The sequence below is a fragment of the Schistocerca cancellata genome, chromosome 3 (assembly GCF_023864275.1).
Source record: "Schistocerca cancellata isolate TAMUIC-IGC-003103 chromosome 3, iqSchCanc2.1, whole genome shotgun sequence".
Taxonomy (NCBI): Eukaryota; Metazoa; Arthropoda; class Insecta; order Orthoptera; family Acrididae; genus Schistocerca; species Schistocerca cancellata.
In genome coordinates, this window is record NC_064628.1 from 286,168,159 (window position 1) to 286,189,056 (window position 20,898).

General features: G+C 38.4%; 1 protein-coding gene across 1 annotated transcript in view; it reads right to left on the bottom strand.

The window, feature by feature from the left end:
- LOC126174962 (reticulophagy regulator 3-like) overlaps positions 1-20,898 on the bottom strand; it is a 32,982-nt gene that overhangs the window by 11,087 nt on the left and 997 nt on the right. The window contains exons 3-4 of the mRNA XM_049921430.1: positions 19,686-19,791; positions 17,679-17,868 (exon numbers count right to left, since the gene is read on the bottom strand). Coding sequence (XP_049777387.1) covers positions 17,679-17,868; positions 19,686-19,791 — 296 coding nt within the window. The remainder of the gene's footprint in view (positions 1-17,678; positions 17,869-19,685; positions 19,792-20,898) is intronic.

Here is a 20,898-nt window from a genome sequence, read left to right on the forward strand (position 1 = left end):
GAAATCTTCACACACACTGCTGCTCGACACCAAGCTCCCCACCTGAAGCTTTGTCCCTCCCAAACCATAGAGGCTTTTTTTTCTTTTCCTGCTGTGCAACGTAGAATAAATGGCATCATGATGATGCATAGGACAATTGTGATTCAGGAGCTTATCTGTGTTAATCGTGTATATGTAATGTAATGTATATGTAATGTCATTCCAAATGCGTTTTTGATGTTGGTAGGGTCAAGGAAAGGTACTCTGCAACTGGAAGTTGTGAAAATAACTTCCAGTAAAGATCCCCTGCATACTGTTTGTCAACAGCCCATATGCTATCCATGAAATTCCACTTTATGATAAAAAAAATTGCTGTGTGGCTTGCAATATTCAGTAGACAAATACTGTGTCACTATTTTCTGCATAGTATACTTTCCAATTATTATAGTGAAATCATTCATGAGTCTGTGGTGGAGAGGGGGGGAGGGGAGTTAACTGATGAAAAATTATTAATGCTTCAGTTCAATAAGATGGCATTGTAAAACATACAGTGACATTTGCACTCATTTATTTTTATTTCCGAGGTTAACTGAAGACAATTACAGTGTACTCCCAATTATTCATGTGCCAATTACCTGGTTGGGAGACATTTGTGCAACTAAAAAAAGGCACGTGTGTCGTGCACATGGGAACTGATATCATGGCTTGCTGGCTGCTAGGGGCAGTGGCAGATGTTAAACCAAATTAGCAGTGGAAGACGACTTGCCTGAGTGCATGCACCCATCAGCCGATGCCGCTATTACCTGTCCACAAGACATTGTCCTCAATAAATACTTGAAAATATCTTAATTATTTGTGTTTTTCAGTTATTCATACATCATATCCTCCCCCATGCTCTGAATTACTGGGAGAATGATTTGTTATCAAGGAAACTCCCACATGTTGCAAGAAAATACCCTATTTACAATTTCACCACTGACATTGCACGAACATTTGTGGGACTCTGAGAACCAGTGGATATGCTTGCAGCCAGATTTGGAGCTGCATGGAGATAATTTACAATTATTACTGTAATAACATTATATTCATTCCAAAATAACAAAGGCCTGTGATTGTAAAACGAATAGAATAATGTATGTCACCACTAAATATTTGCTGCTGCAGATCATAATCTACATTTGTTTATCATGTACTCCACATTTTCTGGAAAACACACTCCATTGTGTTGTATGCTTGCAACATCTTATCTTAAATGTAACAATTGCTTTCTCTGAGCTACAGCATCTTACTGATACCTTCACTGTAATACAAACCAGTGTAAATTAATAGTTAGTCATGTTATTTGTCCTAGAATACTAGGAAATGTGATAGTAAACTGTACTTGCATGTACTTTTTAAGAGCATTATTTACTTTCGCTTGATAAAAAGAAAAACATTAACAAACAATCACAGGAAATGAGCATAGAAATTTACCTATCAGTAAAGTGACTACTTATTTCTTCAGATCAATCCTAGGATTGTTTTTAAGAATATTAAAGAAATACCTGAATGATTTTATTAATTCACTTTCAAGTCATTTGTTGAGTGTTTCTGTCGTCATATCTTTTTGTGTGAAGTTATTCTAGGAGCACTCTCAATATATAACCTTGAGCAATTGGTTAGAAAACCAACTCGAGAGGGGAACATGTTAGATTTCTTGGTGACAAACAGACTTGATCGTTTTGAGGACGTTAATCTAGAAGAAGGTCTTAGCGACTATAATGTCGTTGTGGTTTCTATGTCAGTGGAAGTTGCAAAAACACCAAAGAAACAGCGTGGAGTTTTCTTGTTTGGGAAGCAAATAAAAGTGCCATTCATGAATATCTTCATAGTCAGCTCCAAGCATTCACGACAGGACACAAAGATATTGAGCATCTTTGGTCAGAATTTTACGGTATTGTCCACCATGTGCTAGAGAAGTATGTGCCTAGCAAAAATATAGGGGAGGGAAAGGATCCACATTTGTACAACAAACATATTAGGAAGTTGCTGAGAAAGCAGAGAATTTTGCACAGTCATTTTAAACGTAATCACTGCCCCGCTGACAAACAGAAATTATGTGAAATGAAAGCAGCTCTCAGGAGGACAATGAGAGATTCTTTTAACGAATTTGAAAGCAATATTTTATCTGCAGATTCTAAAAATAGCCCCAAAAAATTTTGGTCGGACGTAAAATCTATGAACACTACAAATAATTCAATACCTTATCTTGCTTACAGTATGGGTAATGTAACTGATTATGATGAACAGAAGGCCAAAACTCTTAGCCTAGCTTTCAAAAACTTGTTTACGGTAGAGAGTATTGTTCATATGTATTGGACCCTTACCAGTTGGGTCTGATTCAAGAGACTGAGAAGGTCCAAAGAAAAGCGGCAAGATTCGTGACTGGTACATTTAGCCATCACGAGTGTGTTTCTACCCTCTGGCTCCTACCCTTGTAACTGCCCCCGGTGTAAAACCTGTCCCATGCACCCTCCCACCACCACCTACTCCAGTCCTGTAACCCGGAAGGTGTACACGATCAAAGGCAGAGCCACGTGTGAAAGCACCCACGTGATTTACCAACTGACCTGCCTACACTGTGAAGCCTTCTGTGAGGGAATGACCAGCAACAAACTGTCCATTCGCATGAATGGACACAGGCAGACAGTGTTTGCTGGTAATGATGATGATGTGTGATGATTTTTGGTTTGTGGGGCGCTCAACTGCGTGGTTATCAGCGCCCGTACAATTACCCAATCTTTGCTCAGTCAAATTTCGCCACTTTCCTGGATGATGATGAAATGATGAGGACAACACAAACACCCAGTCATCTCGAGGCAGGTGAAAATCCCTGACCCCGCCGGGAATCGAACCCGGGACCCCGTGCTCGGGAAGCGAGAACGCTACCGCGAGACCACGAGCGGCGGACACTGGTAATGAGGATCACCCAGTGGCTAAACATGCCTTGGTGCACGGCCAACACATCTTGGCACAGTGTTACACCGTCCGGGTTATCTGGATACTTCCCACTAACACCAACCTGTCAGAACTCCGGAGATGGGAACTTGCCCTTCAGCATATCCTCTCTTCTCGCTATCCGCCAGGCCTCAATCTCCGCTAATTTCTAATTTCAATTTGACGCCGCTCATACCTCACTTGTCTTTCAACAACATCTTTGCCTCTGTACTTCCGCCTCGACTGACATCTCTGCCCAAACTCTTTGCCTTCACAAATGTCTGCTTGTGTCTGTGTATATGCGGATGGATGTGTGTGTGTGTGTGTGTGTGTGTGTGTGTGTGTGTGTGTGTGTGTGTGTGTGTGTGTGTGTATATATATACCTGTCCTTTTTTCCTCCCTAAGGTAAGTCTTTCCGCTCCCGGGATTGGAATGACTCCTTACCCTCTCCCTTAAAACCCACATCCTTTCGTCTTTCCCTCTCCTTCCCTCTTTCCTGACGAAGCAACCGTTTGTTGCGAAAGTTTGAATTTTGTGTGTATGTTTGTGTTTGTTTGTGTGTCTATCGACCTGCCAGCACTTTTGTTTGGTAAGTCTCATCATCTTTCTTTTTAGATATAAACCTCATGGAAAGTTTGAAGTGGGACACACTTGCAGATAGATGGCACTCTAAACGGAAGGGGCTGCTCACTAAATTCCGAAATCCAATCTTTACCGAGGATGTAGAGCATATATTATAACCCTTTATGAAGCTTGGTATTTTTGTTTATTTTGTACAATGCAGAGTAAATCATGAAAAAGGGGGAAGCTGTTGGCTGTTGCGATCTTTTGCAGATTTTTTCCTCTTCAGGTGCGTTTTGATTCCTCCATTAACACAGCAACAAATCAAAATAATTTAACTTATGACTGCCCCCCTCCCCCACGACAATGCTGTGCACACATGCACACACACTCATTCAAAATTAATTTAAATGCAGTGATTAATAGAAGCTGAACAGAATAACAGAATGGGGAAGATGAGGAATCTTTTAAAAGGAAACATTCCTGCATGACCGTCACCGATTTTGCTGAAATTTTGTATGAACATTTAGACATGTTCCCAATGAACACTGATTTACTTTCACCAATTTAATCCTTGCAGAGGTTTAGTCAACTGTTTGACGTCGTACTGCAGCTAACAACAGTGCACCCACGAGTTTTCTGAAACTTCGAGACTAACATCTTCAGCAATATTTTGTTGAAAGAAACAAGAAGGCCGTCTTGTAGAACTTTTTTTGCTCTCTTAAGCAAAACAATAAAAAATATATATATTTCCTGAGCAAATTTCATATGGGTAATTTGACACTGAAGAAAAATGTGAAGTTTAATGTTTTATATCCCTGAAATAATTACAGGATACACATGAAACTTTTCATGTTAGTAATTTACCAATACAAGGAATATAAAATATAAAAATAGAAATATAAAATTTCATTTTCCTACTTCTGTCCAATAGTTTACAAATTAAAGACAAAGTTAACAATTTTTATAAAAATTGCTATTTTTCATCCACTTTTACGAGACAGAGTCTTCTGCAAACTCTTTACACCATTTTCATTACATATACCATGTTCTAAGCCAACCAAAAAACTATATTTGGTTTTTGTCTTGTGAGCATATAAACCCTTACAAAAAGGTGACTTTGGATGTGCATTGAAAATGGGCCCATATTCTGGTGGTACTCAAATTAAATCTAGCATTATCTTATTATGTTTTAGAAAAAGTAGCATCTTTTGTTTTTAGACATCTCTAGAGCATTCAGCTCTACAAAATTAGTTTATAAAAAATGAAATTGAACAAGGAATCCAATAAAAAGAATAGTTTTCTCTTTTTTTGTGGCTCTAATAATTTTCAGTAATCACATTTGAAAAGTAGAGTTTCTTGGATTCTGTCTTACCAAAACTTCTTTCCAAAAAACCCTATCAGTGACATCATCTGGTTGGCAATATAGTTTTCCTCATGACATGCTACAGCAAATTAATGAAACATATAAAACTTTTAAGCAGCCTGAAGTAAACATAAGCTTAAAATCCTAAAAGAAACATCTTCTAACTTTGGCCTCTCAGCTTGGGATCCTGTGGAAAGAAATCCTTATAAGGCTTGGGAACCTGTGGTAAAGAAACCTAGCTATGGCTGCTGTTGCTCAGGTATTGGGTGTGGCCATAATGGCAATGGCAATAATGGTTTTCTCACTTTGAAAGGAACCAGCAGTGGTTGAGTCACCAAGGACCACAGCAAATCAGGTATACAATCTTTCATCAGCACACTAATGTTCCAAATAAACTGCGAACTACACTAATACAAACTATACTATACCTTAAATCAAAATTAAACTAGCACATCAATAACATCACACAATGAAAGAAATGCTAGTAATTCTCTGTAACATGACTACATTGCAAAAAATGTCCGGAAGATTGCTATGAGTTTCAAAATTTTCACAATGCTGTAATGGCGTAAAACCCGAAGGGTATTTATACAATTGGGCTGCTATTATGCAACAATTTTACTACCATGATCTTCATGGTACTATACAATTAAACTGTGAAGTTTATAGCCAGTTTAATTCTGTAGTTATAGCAGAAAGACAGACTGAAATGTGTCGTGATGAGCCATGACAAAAGACAGCCCTTTTTTCAGTTTTTCAAGTTATTCTTTACCTCACTTCCCAGTCATCAAGCCTTTCGATATTGCCTTCCCAAGTGAGTACCAAACAATTTTAGACCATAATAAAAAATGTCAGACTTAATTTGAGTACCACCGGAATATGGGCCCTCTTTAATGCACTCCACCTTGTCAGTTTTTAGGGCCTTTATTTGCTCACACTGCAAAACCAAGTCTAGTTTTTGGGTGGTTTAGTACATAGTCTTTCTAATGAAAATGAAACCAAGTCTAGTTTTTGGGTGGTTTAGTACATAGTCTTTCTAATGAAAATGGTTTTAAAAAGTTTGCAGACAATTCTTTCTTGTAAAAGTGGGCCAAAAATAGCCATTTTTTGGTGTTTCTAGAAAAATCTTCAACTCTTCCCTCAATTTGTTAACTATTGGAAGAAGTAACAGAATGAAATTGTACATTCTAAGAATTTATATCGGTAAGTTGCTATGTGAAAAGTTTTCAGGTTTATCCCATAATTACTTCCAGAGATATAAAAAGCTAAACTTCACTTTTTAGTGTGTCTGCTTTTTTTGACCAACCTTCCTCAAAATTGTCCATATGAAAATTGCTCAGGAAATTTTTTAAATATAAAGTTGTACAAGATGGCTTAGTTTTGTTCCTTTCAGGAAAATATTGCTGGGAATATTACACCTCAAAGTTGCCAAAAACTCGCAGGTGCATTGTTGATGGTTACGATATGTGGTCATACAAATGACTGTATCTCCAGATGTATTGAAATAGTGATCATGAAACTTTATCAATGTTCGTTGGGAACACGTGTGAATGTTCACAGAAAATTTCACCAAAATCTGTGATGGGCATGCGGAACCTCCAGACCAGCAGCCGGCAACTGGCAGACCACAGTCCAGGTCCAGGTCCAGGTCCAGGTCCAGACTGCGGTAGGTCAAAAACTGACACGGCAAAAAAAAAATTGAAATTATAAATTGCATATTCAAATTATTTGAAAAATATTTTTCTGCAGATAACAATTTGAGCGCTATCCTTCTAATTTTTCTCTTAGTGTAAAATTAGCTGCTGAATAATTATAATTCTTAATAGTTAGTTATAGGTAGATTAAATACATGGTTGCTATGCTACGCACCACAGGGGAGAGCACTGAAGAGTGGGGGCAGAAGGGAGCAAGCTGGCCGGATGACGCAGTATATTATGTCGGTCCATGTAAAAGCTCTGTACATTCAAATGCAACACGAGAATTTTATTCCAATAAACAAAGAAATGTTATAAAGAGATTTCAGACTCTGGCAACCTCTGAAACCTCTATTAAATCGGAGAAGGGGTGTTCATTTATACACCATTTTCTGTGCTCTTAGATCGAACGACAGCTTTAAGCTACTTTATGAGACTTTGGGTGACTTCAGTTGGCAGTGGCAATCTTTGACAATGAAGTGCCTCCTCTGCAGTGCAGCTCCTTTGGTGTGGGGCAGTGTACACTTTGACACAGAAGTAACTCCTTTGTGGTGGGTGTATCAGCATGTCTTGTTTGCTGGGCATTTCAAAGCAAACAATTTTTATCACCACTTCGACAGTAGTAGTTGTGATCTCATACAGAGCGTTTCACTGTTATCGAGACTTATAATGTTTTCTTTGGATTATATGGATCCTAAAAAGCATGAAATTAATAGTGAAAATAGGAAGTTTTTGACTGAGTGGACTTAACAATATTGTTTTACACTACCTTATAGGTTTGGAGCTGTTCCAGTTTGTCTCGTGCAACAGAACTGTCACTCCTGTTAAAAGTGCAAATTTAAAGCGACACTAAGAAACAACTCATCAGCAGTTCCACAAAAATTTTCCTCTGGGCCATGAAGTTCACTAAGAAAAATTCCAGGCATATTTAGCATCTTAAAAATATCGCCTTCCTAATTTGCTTGATGAGCGAGCAAAGAAAACCTGCAGATGCAGCGCTGGATGTGTGTTGGACACTTAATAGACACCAGAAGCCATTTTCACTGTCTGAGATAGTAAAAAAATGAATGTTAGAAGTGGCCATGGCACTTTATGAAGAGAAGAAGGATGTTGTTGCCACAATTCAAGGTATTCCATTGTTGGCAATAAGTAATACAAGAAGAACCGAAATATTGGCTGCTGACAATAAAACTAGTTTGATCGAACTTCTGCAGGAGGCACCTTTCTATGCCATAGCACTACATGAATCATGCCATATTGTTGACGAAGAACACATGTCCATTTTTGTGCGATTTTTGTACACTGAAAGTAAAGAATCTAGGTAAGTGTGGCTAATAATATTGCCACTGAAAGGTAAGACTTGCAGAGAAGATTTATTCAAGACTTTTGATGACTTCCTGACAAAAGTCAACAACGATTATGGTAAAATGTTCTTTCAACTGCCAGGGCCCCAGCAATGATCAGCAGAGAACAACGGCTAGTAAATAGAATCAAAGATGAGGTTGCTGGACTTCTAACTTACCTGTGCATATTTCACCAGGCAGCCCTTGTGGAAAACTTAGTGTGGCCGAAAGAAGTAATGGACAGATTGATCAAGTTTATTAACTTTATGAGGTCTTATTATGCTCTTCAGCACAGATAGTTAAAGAGTTTCTTTCCGAGTGCGATTCAGTGCATTCTGATTTATTACAGTGCAGAAATGTTTGTTGGCTAACAAGGAGAGGCCGGCAATTGTGAAATTCAGATTCGATTCATACTGCGCATAATAAAAGCTCATGGCCAGAGGTGTCATGTGGCAAAGCACCAAGATGCACTTCTCAGCCGTTGTCGAGAAAATCGACAGTTAAAAAGAAACCGCTGCGGTGAAATACTCTCTAAGAGTAAAAGTTTTCCACAGCGTCGTGGTGCAGCGGTAAGCGCTGGGGTTCGTAATCCGAAGGTCGCCGGTTCGAATCCTGAACCATTCAACCATTTTTTTTTTTAGTATTTGTTTTTTGTAATTCAAATATATATATATATATATATATATATATATATATATATAATTCCCGGCCATCAGTTGCAACAATTATGCATATAATAAGTTGTTGAAAGTCGTTTGTCGTGGAAAAACTGGCGACTTCGAACATCATTACGTTTTCCCCAAACAAAATTGTATTTCACAAAGGTTATTAATTGTCTTCCTAATGTTAACCACGTATAGTTAACGGAAGACGTAGAAACGATATTCCGAAACGAATACGTATAGCGTAAGTCAAACGTTCGAATTAGAATAGAGACCCCACGAACACAAACTTGCTGTGGCAGGTATGAAATATAAACTCCGTTACTCGCTCGTTACACTTGAAGGACAGATGTTGAATGGGCCGAAACGAGCCGCCGCATAACAGCGTAGTTGCGTGCCAACTTCGAAAGAAGGTAGATGCGGTCCCTAGCGCAACTTGTAACATCGTCGAAAATCAGTGCGGATGGGAGAGCTTTGGTACACCCTGTTAAACAAACGGAAAAATGGAGGCGGTACAATTGTAGAGCGATCCGCCTTCACCAACATGCATAAGCAATTCATTAATAGTTTATATATATATATATATATATATATATATATATATATATATATATATATATATATATTACAAAAAATAATAATAAAAATAAATTGCATGTCCCGAGATTCGATCCGGCGACCTTCGGATTACGAACTCCAGCGCTTACCGCTGCGCCACGACGCTGTAGGAAATCATTAATCGTAGAGAGTATTTCACCGCAAACGTTTCTTTTAACTGTCGATTTTCTCGACAACGGCTGAGAAGTGCATCTTGGTGCTTTGCCACATGACACCTCTGGCCATGAGCTTTTATTATGCGCAGTATGAATCGAATCTGAATTTCACAATTGCCGGCCTCCCCTTGTAAGTAAAGGTCAAGTGATTGAACATTTTCAGCAAATAAGAGAAGAAGTAACGTCTTTCTTAGAAAACTTTGATTCACAAGACACAATAAACCATGGAGTTGCTAGCAAACCAATGCAGTATGCCAGGTGCGGTTTTCTTGAAAGGCATTCTGAAACATTTAAATGCACTCAATACCCAGCTACAAGGAAATGGGAAATTACTATGTGATCTGATAAAAAGTGTGTCTTCTTTCTGTCACAAGTAGGATATCTTCGAAAAAGGCATTGCAAGTCAAGAACTACTTCACTTTCCAACAATTTTTAAATATAAAAGTAATTCTGAAATAGACATTTCAATATTCCCAAATTTTATGTCAGATCTTAAGAATGGATTTTCAGCAATATTGAAGATAGAGAAGCTGTCGAGGTTCTTTAAATTGCTGTTTGAAGTTTCACCAGCAGCAAAATAGGCGGAGCTGGCTGCACGATTGTTCTGCCTTTCAAAGCCTTCACTCCAAATGGAGTTAACAGACTTGCAGGAAGACGTTTTCTTGCAAATATATAAAACTGCATCTACCAAAGAATTTTAGAATTAACATTTCCCAGAAAAATATAAGAACTGCAAAAAAATTAGCCATATACATGGTTACTATGTTTGGCTCCACATATATTTGTGAAATTTTATTTTCAAAAATGAATTTTTTGAATAACAGGTATTGCTCAAGATTAATGCCCCCCCCCCCTCTTTGAAGACATTATTCGCATAATGCTGTGCGTCACGTGAACCTAACTTTAAGAAAATGATTCAAGACTGCAAATACACTGAAGAGCCAAAGAAACTGGTACACTTGCCTAATATTGTGGAGGAGCCCTGCGAGCACACAGAAGTGCTGTAACACGACATGGTATGAACTCAACTAAAGTCTGAAGTAGTGCCAGAGGGAACTGACACCATGAATCCTGCAGGGCTGTCCACAAAAATCTAAAAGAATAGAAGAGGGTGGATATCTCTTCTGAACAGGTGTAGATCTCTTCTGAAAAGCATGTTTCAAAGCATCCCCGATATGTTCAATAATGTTCTTTTCTGGTGAGTTTGGTAGCCATCAGAAGTGTGTTCCTAGAGCCACTCTGTCGTAATTCGGGGCACGTGGACTGTTGTATTGTCCTGCTGGAATTGCCCAAGTCAGTCAGGATGCACAATGGACATGAATGGATACAGGTGATCTGACAGGCTGTTTTAAGTATGTGTCACCTGTCAGAGCAGTATCTAGATGTATCAGGGGTCCCCATGTCACTCCAACTGCACACGTCCCACACCATTATGGAGCCTCCACCGGCTTGAACAGTCCCCTGCTGACATGCAGGATCCATCGTGTCAAGAGGTTGTCTCCATACCCATACGCATCCATCCGTTTGATACAATTTGAAATGAGACTTGTCTGACCAGGCAACATGTTTCCAGTCATCAACAGTCCAATGTCAGTGCTGATGGGCCCAGGCGACGCATAAAGCTTTGTGTCATGCAGTCATCAAGTGTACATAGCCTTTGGCTTCAAAAGTCCATATCCATGACGTTTCATTGAATGGTTCGCATGCTGACACTTGTTGATGGCCCAGCATTGAAATATGCAGCAATTTGTGGAAGGATTGCACTTCTGTCACATTGAACGATTCTCTTCAGTCGTCATCGATCCTGTTCTTACAGGATCTTTTTCTGGCCTCAGTGATGCAAGAGATTAGATGTTTTACTGGATTCCTGATATTCATGGTACACTCATGAAATGGTCGTATGGGAAAATCCCCACTTCATCGCTACCTCGGAGATGCTGCGTCCCATCACTTGCGCGCAAACTATAACACCACATTCAAACTCACTTAAATTTTGGTAGCTTGCCATTGTAGCAACTGACCTAACAACTGCGCCAGACACTTGTTGTCTTATATAGGCGTTACTGATCACAGCGCCGCATTCTGTTTACATATCTCTGTATTTGAATATGCATGCCTATACCAGTTTCTTTGGCACTTCAGTGCAAAATTTCTCCCATTGACTTTTAAATACAAATATGCCTATATATTGTAATTCATATTTTTTGTGAGTAAAAATTAAAATAAAAAATTACTAAGGAATATGATGATTTTTATGGGCCTTGATAAAAAGTTTCCAAAAGTATCCTGACTCCATCTAAAATTACTTCCTGACCCCTGCTTTTGGCGTGGAATGAGCCTAGAGAGAGTTTCTATGTTCATATAAGGATGTGAGACCTGGAATGGCACACAAAAGACACTTTCAAATTGTTGTGTTGGAGGCAACTCCTTAAGAGTTCTACAGAGTGCAAACAGAACAAGCAGATTAGTATTACAGCAAATAAAATCAGATTGCTCCTTGGAAGATCTGATACTGAAACAATAACTGATCTACTTTGAGCAGATTATGAGAAGGCATATGTTAATGCTGGGGGAGAATCAAAGGTGCAAGAAGAGGGTGGGAGAGGATGTGATGTATTGATGGCCTCACAGAAGTAATGGACTCCAAACTGGAATGCCTGCAGGAGAAAGAGCAAGACATAAGAAATTGGCATGTTTTAGTTCATAGGATTACAAAGAGTTTGAACGAATGACACAATCTTTGCACCATTATAAAAAGCACAATAAAAGAGATAGCAGTAACCAGCGATACTGTACATCTACAAATGATACTACATTAAACAAACACAGATAGATTTAAAATTATGTAATCAATTTAAAATTTTTCCTCACTCTGAAGCATAAATCTGATTTGGAATAACTGTGTATCATCTGAAAATGGATGTTCTCACATTTTCAAATGGCACAACTTGAGTTCTGATGGAGTTTCAATTAGTAGAAACACATTTAGTGCACAACAGCTTCAGCTGTGAGAAAGACGGCAATATAAGCACAAGATTTTATGATATTCATGGGCTGAATAACATGAAATTGGCAAATATAGTGAAGTATGCATTTTTTCGTCATATCAACACGTTACCTCCACTGTGAAAGACTGTTTGAGATTGAACAAACAATATGATAAGATGATCAGTGCAACAGTGAAAGCACAAGTTGACTATGTTCACTGGCAGAGAATACCACACAAATTAAGGAGTCTTTTGAGCCAAAAGAAATCAACCTGGAGACAAACAGAGAACTTCAACGTAAAGAACGTAAGTATGGTGTGCACTGAGGGATTGATGTTCCAACCACACTGACTACAACTGAAGCAGACTCTTAGCATGACTACAAAGAAAGTAACAGTTTACTGTCAAGTGCAAATTTGAGCTATGGGGGAACTTTTAAACATAATAGGAAAGTTTCTTTTAAGGCTTGCATGATCCCCATCCAACTGTCGAGCACAAAAATAACTCCCTGAAAATGGAAGAGTTTTGTAAAAAACACTCACAAATGAAAACATGGTTATGAATGCAGCATAGCTCACACTGGTGCAAGAATGGCTCCTTCCTCAAATTGATCAAGATTTACATAACACAATTTTCTAACATCAAATTAGCCAGGATGTGATAAGCAATTTTGTAATGAATCTCTGTCTGTGTGACCAATAGGACAGGTCACATACAGAGTGTGTTCAATAAGTAATGAGACCATTTTTTTTCTGACGCAACGGTACACCCCAGCGTGTTGTAACCGGCTGGGCTAAGTGGAGGGGGGTGTTAGTTCAAAACGCTCTTTGTCTCATTCGGCTGCGAGCTGTCAAGAGTCAGGACGTGCATTTCTGTCAACCTTGTTTTGAGTTTATGTAACACAGCACAATGGATCATTCTGTAGAGCAAATGGTACGCTAGCAGATTTAGTGTTAAACTTGGGAAGTCTGCTACCAAAACATTTCCATTATTCAGCATGCCCTTGGGACCGAATGCTTGTCCAAATCACAAGTTTTCCGATGACACAAGTCATTCATGGAGGGCCGAGAGATCACCTACGAACCTCGCAGTGGACGGCCATCAACCTCACGAGTTGATGAAAATATGACGCGTGTGCGCGATTGTTTGAACTCTGACAGACGGCTGAGCCTTCAATTGATAGCACAAACTCTAAACACGTCAAAAACAACAGTTTTCCGCATTATGACCAAAGATTTGAACATGAGAAAGGCGTGTGCCAAACTCGTCCCAAAAGTGTTGACTGACGAACACAAGCACATGCGTATGCTTTGGTGCTGACAAATGTTGGAAATGTGTGAAAATGAAACTCAGTTATCACTGGTGACGAGTTGTGGATTTTTGAGTACGACCCTGAGACAAAAAGGTAGAGTTCAGAGAGGCACATCCCATTGTCGCCCCATCCCAAGAAGGCACGCATGAGCAAGTCCAGGATCAAAACCATGCTCATTGTCTTCTTTTTTGACATCAGAGGCATTGTCCACCACGAATTCATACCTACCGGTACTACAATGAACTCAGCTTTCTACTTGAAAGTGCTCAAAAGACTGAAAAGGAAGGTCTCACACTGCCAAAACGACATCAAGGACACGTGGAAAGTTCACCACGACAACACACCAAGTCGCAGCGCCTTCATTGTCAATGACTTCCTGGCCAGGACCAAGACCCCTTCGGTTCCCCAGCCTCCCTACAGTCCTGACCTGGCTCCCGCTGACTTTTTTTCCTCGGTTAAAAGGAATCATGGAAGGAAAACATTGGGACAAGATTGAAAGCATCCAAGCGCATGTTACATCAGCTCTAAAGGACATTCCGGAAAAGGCATGGAAACACCGCCTCCAGAAGTGTATCGACACAAGAGGGGGCTATTTTGAAAATTTTTGATTATTTGTATGAATATATTCAATAAATGATTTTTTATGAATTTGGTCACATTACTTATGGAACCGACCTTGTATGAAACACAGACACTGCACTTTTGTTATGGCTGAATACATCAAGATGTATCTACAGATTTATTTCTTGTGCACATTCATAGACGAAGTTGTTTCAGTGTGACATGAATTAAGCTGTTACATGAAAATCTATGAAGACGTTTATCAGCAGTTCGTTTTGTATTATCACAAAATAGGGGAGATAGTGTGACAGACATGATATGTGAATTGGATTGGCAATCGTTAAAACAAAGGCATTTTTCGTGCGACGGGATCTTCTCATGAAATTTCAATCACCAGTTTCCTCCTCCGATTGCGAAAACATTCTGTTGGCACCCACCTACATAGGGCGAAATGATCATCACAATAAAATAAGAGAAATCAGGGCTCGCAAAGTAAAATTTAAGTGCTCATGTTTCCCGCATGCTGTTCGAGAGTGAAACAGAGACAGCTTGAAGGTGGTTCACTGAACCCTCTGCCAGACACTTTATTGTGGATAGCAGAGTAATCACATAGTGAAGTTACATGTAAGTTACATTATCCTGTACTGAGAACATTAAACACCAGTTGTGAAATGTGTGACATATTTACCGCAACAAGTTTCAGAACAACATTACCCATTATCAAGTGCTATAAAACAAGCACACAAATCAATACATCGCAGTACTACAAATACTGACAACCATCTGAATATCTATACTAAGCTGTAGTATGACATACCTTAAAGTTTCTATGGCATTAGGCAATGTCAGGAGTAAAAAGCTGGCAGCACACATGCACTGTCGAACAGGGAAATCGCTTAAATATCTCATGTTGCCACATTATACTCTCATAAGGCTCAGCTGTAAACTGCTGGCAGCTACCTTCACCTACCAAAGATTCTACTATCCTGAAATGCATATATCACAGCCCCCAATGACGCTACTGTCTACCACAAACTCTTTGAATGTTACATGTAAAGTCCTGGCAAATCCCAAACACCAATATTGCACATCCTTATGAAATGATCAACAGGAAACATTAAAACCTAATGCCACTAAGTAGAATAAGTTGGTGGCTGCTTCTCAAGGAGGACATCACTAAATGTCACTTTGACACTTGTCTTCTCATTTAGTACACTGACATGCCTTCTCTTAAAGTGCAAAAAATCTCAACTTCCTCTAAATCTGACGACCACCACCCTTTTTCTTCAAAGTGCTGTCTGTGAGGCTATCCAACAAATGCTGCTTAATGAGTCCAAGTGGCAGGGATAAAAAACAGAGTACAAAATGTTATTTATAACTTGTGCAGAAATTGGACTGCAGTTATAAAGAGTGAAAGGACTAAGGATATGAAAGGGAAAATTTGATAAAGGAATGAGACTGGGTTGTGCTCTATAGCCCTACATTATTCCAACCATACACTGAGGAAGCAGCAGAGGAAATCAAGGAGAAATTCTGAAGGGGAATTAAATTTCAGAGAGACGATGTTTGCCAATGACACTGTAATTCTGTCAGAGATCGCGAAGTGTTGCTGAAAGGAATCGATAGTGTCTTGAAAATATGTGATAAGAAGAACATCTGACAAAAGTAAAACAAAGTTATGTAATTTTGTCAAATTATAATTGGTGATGCTGAGGAAATCAGATTAGAGAATAAGGCCTATAAGTAGTAGATGAGTTTTGTGATTTGGGCAGCAAAATAATGGATGATGCCAGAAATAGAGGGGACACAACATGCAGACTGACAACAGCAGGAAAAGTATTTCAGCAAAAGAGAAATTTGTTAACATCTAGTACAAAATTAAGTGTGAGGAAGACTTTTTTGAAGTTATTTATCTAGAATGTATGCAAGTGAAACATGGACTATAAACGGTTTACACCAGAAGAGAACAGAAGCTTTTGAAATGTAATGCTAAAGATGAATGTTGAAGATTAGATGGGTGGAACGTGTAACTAAAGAAAAAGCACTGAATCAGGGGGAAAAGGAACTCTACAAAAAGATGGGATCAACTGATAAAATAAATCCTGATGCATCAAGAAATTGTCGATTTGGTAAAAATCAGAAGGAAAGCAGATTCACATGAATATAGGTTGCAGTAACTATTCATAGATGAAGAGGCTTGCAGGGGATAGGCTGGCATAGTGAGCTGCTGCACCACCACCACCACCACCAACAACAACAGCTCACAGGAAACATCACTTTTACAACATCATTAATGTGGTACAAACATACTTGACACTAATAATTATTCCTAATCGTTAGGAGCAGCAACAGATGGATTTAGATTTTAAAACAAACTACTGTAATATTTCATGATGTTGCTGTACTAGAAATGAGCAAAAGTGTAGCTAATTTTTAAATACACTCTAGCTGTTGATGTACTGAATCTTACTGTGATAGTTTAGAAATAACTTTCAGATGCAAGTTACAACTTCCTCTGGTCAGAAGTAGGCCTGTCAAAGTAACTGAAGCATTATGTACACCAACTTCTTACTGAATGCTGCTTATGTAGGTTGCATCCTTTAAATAAGCTCATTTAATATTTTAGATAAGTGTATGGTGTAGTTTGCTTCACTACTCACAACTAAAGCAGCAATGTTTAATAATGACTCTGCCTATTAGAGACATATTTTTTATTAACACGTGTAGAACACACTCCGGCACAAGATGCTAGAGTTGCCAGTCGTGTGCGGGAGGTGTGCTTGCCTTTTCATGTGTTGACGTGTCTTCTTTACAGTTAGTAGCAATCTATCTTTTCCTACATTGTTGAAATTCTTACCTGGAATTTCCACTGAAAAATAGCTTCAGTCAGAGAATGACATTGCATTATAATAAACATATTTACAACATGTTGTCTCACGACATTAAGTCTCCCAATGCTTTAAAATGCTTTACAGTCAGTTTGAAGGGATATTTAACTGACCACTGTTTCTACAGATTACACAAATTCTTCAGAAAGCAACTCAAACCAAGACTTAATGATTCTTACAAACTGGCCACAATTTCAGTTAATTTTAAGAATTCACTTTGTGTAATCTGTGCACTTTCTGGTGCTTGTGTGGATACAACAACTTCAAGGAAATAGACTTATTTACTGTAATATAATTCTAAATAGTTTCATGTTAGTTAACTGTAAAATATGTACCCAAAATCATATTTAACATTTACCCTTCATACAATTTCTCAACTAACCTGTTTTATATTTCATTTTATGTTGTACACAAGAATTAATATTTTATATTTCATTTTATGTTGTACAAAAAATTACAAATGGCCAAAATGTGCAAAAAACTACACGGGAAAAAATTCTATCTGCTGACAACAAAATACCTCAAATTTCTATATTCTTTGAAACAGATGTAGCTTAAATCACTTAATACACTCACCTCTTCCTTTCTCCTTAAATGATACACAAAAATTTTTCAGCTTCTGTACTGCAGTTGGAGGTAAAACATGAATGCAGACACCAGGACCAACCATAACAGTCATTATCAGTATATAGCCAATAACACAGCCCGGAACAGTACGGCCGATAACAGTAAGAACCAAGAAACTTGCACACATCAAGCAACAAAACTGTAAAGAAGAAAGTACAAAAAAATATGTGTTATCAAGAATGAAGAAATAATATCATGGACAACAAATTCAGCTGTCATCTAACATCAGATCTATTAAGAAAAAGTAACACTCAAGACGAAAATAGAGTTTACCATGTACACAAACTAAAAAGTGGGGAAGACCAAGAAGAACAAATGCCTCTCCCCCACCTCCCTTTCTTCTTGCAGACACAAATTATTCAGTTTCTATGTTCAGAATAAGCTTGTTTGGGTAGTTTTCAAGCACTTCATGCTAATTATTCATTGCTCTTGGAATTCCAGAAAATCCACTCAGCACAGCTTCAAAACAACATCCCCCCCCTCTAAATACAGCTACAATTCTTCTTTGGTGATAATAGATTTCAATAAAATGATCCTTCTAATAACTGCAGCAACTCTTATGTTTCTGCTCATTCAACCTTTTCTTAAAGGGTCTCTACAAACTGAAGGAAGGAAGATTAGACATGCCCTCTCCAAACGAACCATCCCATCATTTGACCAGAGCAATATAGGGAATTCAGGGAGAACATAAATCCAGATGGCTGGATGTGGATTTGTTCCATCATCTTCCTGAATGATGAGTCCTCCAGCACGTTAATTGCTGCACCACCTTGCTTGGTGCAAGATTTGTACTCTATAGGCACAAGCAATGGCCATACTGGTATCATCACACTTAATTATGATGAAATTGTCCACCCCAACAGCAGAGTGGTTAGCATGATGGATTGCCGTTCTATGGGTCCGGCTTCGATTCCTGGCTGGGTCGGAGACTTTCTCTGCTCAGGAACTCAGTGTTGTGTTGTCTTCATCATCATTTCATCCCCATCCAGCATGCAGGTTGCCCAGTGTTGCGTCGAATGTAATAAGACCTGCACCGGGGCGGCCGGACCTGTCCTGCAAGCCCACCCCCCCCCCCCCCTCGGCCAATGACCCCAAACGCTCATTTCCATTTCTATTATGAAGAAACTGCCACACAAAGTCTGTAGCATTATTCAACTGTACTGAAGTTAATGTCTGTGAGAGTCACGCCTGAAAGACCACAAGGGCTTAGTCTGCATAGTCCAAAAAATTTCTGGAACCACCTGAACAATGTAGCACAAGCTACAGCAACATTACCACACACTTACAGCAGCTTTCTGAAGTGTCTTATGTTTATTATATTAAATGAGAAAGCCATTTCATGCTGCTCCCCTTATGTCACCATCATTTAAGAAACAAAACTGTAAGTTGTTCTATAATACATTAATATAATTCCTCTGCTTGAAACATGTATCCCCTGCTTTTAAAAAGCCATCTTTTATGTGGAGATCTGTTCTTTTCAACTATTCATCTACCAGATCAATGTTCTCTTGGTCTTAAGTAAAAGTACAGTTATATAGCCTATAAAGAAGGAGGCAAGAAATATCTGTCACCAAGATACAAGGTTATACAAGGCTAGCCAAATGTTGCACCCAAAGAAATAGTAGTAATACAAACAGCACTACATTACTTGATATATTTTATTAGTCAATGAGTTCCTGTAATTTCATAAGTATTCTACATGAAAATATGCTGTACACAGCTAATAATTTAAATGTCAAATTGAACATAAAACTAACTGAATTGTGAGAAATTTGTTGAAATTAAAGTAGGCAGCAACATTGCTAGAGGAGGGACTAAGTAAGATAAATGAACATCAAAAGTGTAGGAACAAATTGGAAGGAAGGAAAAATGATGAGTTATCAGTCATCAATTAAAACCAAGGAAAGCAAGTGAACAGCACTAGTTAAAGATGCAGTACAAAATATTTTATCTTACCATGCCTGGCTGGTCATCTCTCATATTTTTTAACCAGATGTAGTAGTCTCGCAACATAGACTGAGCTTGGCTCAGGTAGTGACTTATCTCTGGAACAGTTAATGCTCTGAAAAAATTAATATATAGAATAAATAAAAAGATGGATGTGTTATCACCAATTATTTATTTGTGTACCATTACCTGAAAGATTTTATCTCCCAATAGGCCTATAGGCAAAACCACAGACAAGAGCATACCCAGGATATGAGCTTGGGGAGGGGGGATTCATAGTAATTTTGCTATGAATCATTATTTGAGATCTCACAACAAATGGCTCTCGAGTGCACTTTCTACTAGTCAGCGTCCATTACATCTCCTGGTTTTCTTAGAACTGATTAATCTGTCAGCCTGGCAGGACAGGATATAAGTATAGTTTGTGAAAATTCTCGTCACTCTCTTTTACAGTATAGAGGTGTAGGTGCCCTCCCCTGCCCCTAACTGAGTATGCTCTTAACTACACGAGGTACACTTGTAAATGTAAACTGTCTGTCACCTTCAATGCGTTTACAGACCTATCAACTAGCCGCTACACAGTCATTTGTAAATTCTGTAAGCCCTAAATAAGATAGTGCACCACTTTTAAAGTTTCCAATTGTTTGATAATATACGACAAAGCTGAGATGGCATAACATTTCATATACAAGTGTCTGAAGTGACCTTATAAACAACACTATCCTCTTCCAGTAAAAATGCAAACATCACTGTCACATTCTTGCCCACTCTTCTTTTCTTGTGCTATTCACATCCGTCAGACGTCACTCTACAATAAATATTTTCTCAATACCACTGCCTTATTTTCATACAAGCACTGTTTATTCCATTTACATTCCTAATGTTGAATTCCTGAATAATGATTTCTAAAATATTCATAAGACATCCACATCCACTGTGGGAATGAAACTAACATTAAACATTAACCATTATTATTATTATTATTATTATTATTATTATTATTATTATTATTATTATTATTCTCTATTCCATTTTTAAGGCAAAGGCTAGTATCCTGAATTTATTTAGCTGCGACTGTCTTTGTAGCTTGTAACTTTACGAATCCAAAAATTTCTGATTCACGACACCACTACAGCGGCCTTTGTTCTGATGGGCACGGAATGTAACGGCGGAATATAACTTAACTGTTACATAAATTAAGAAATAAATAACGGGGATTTGA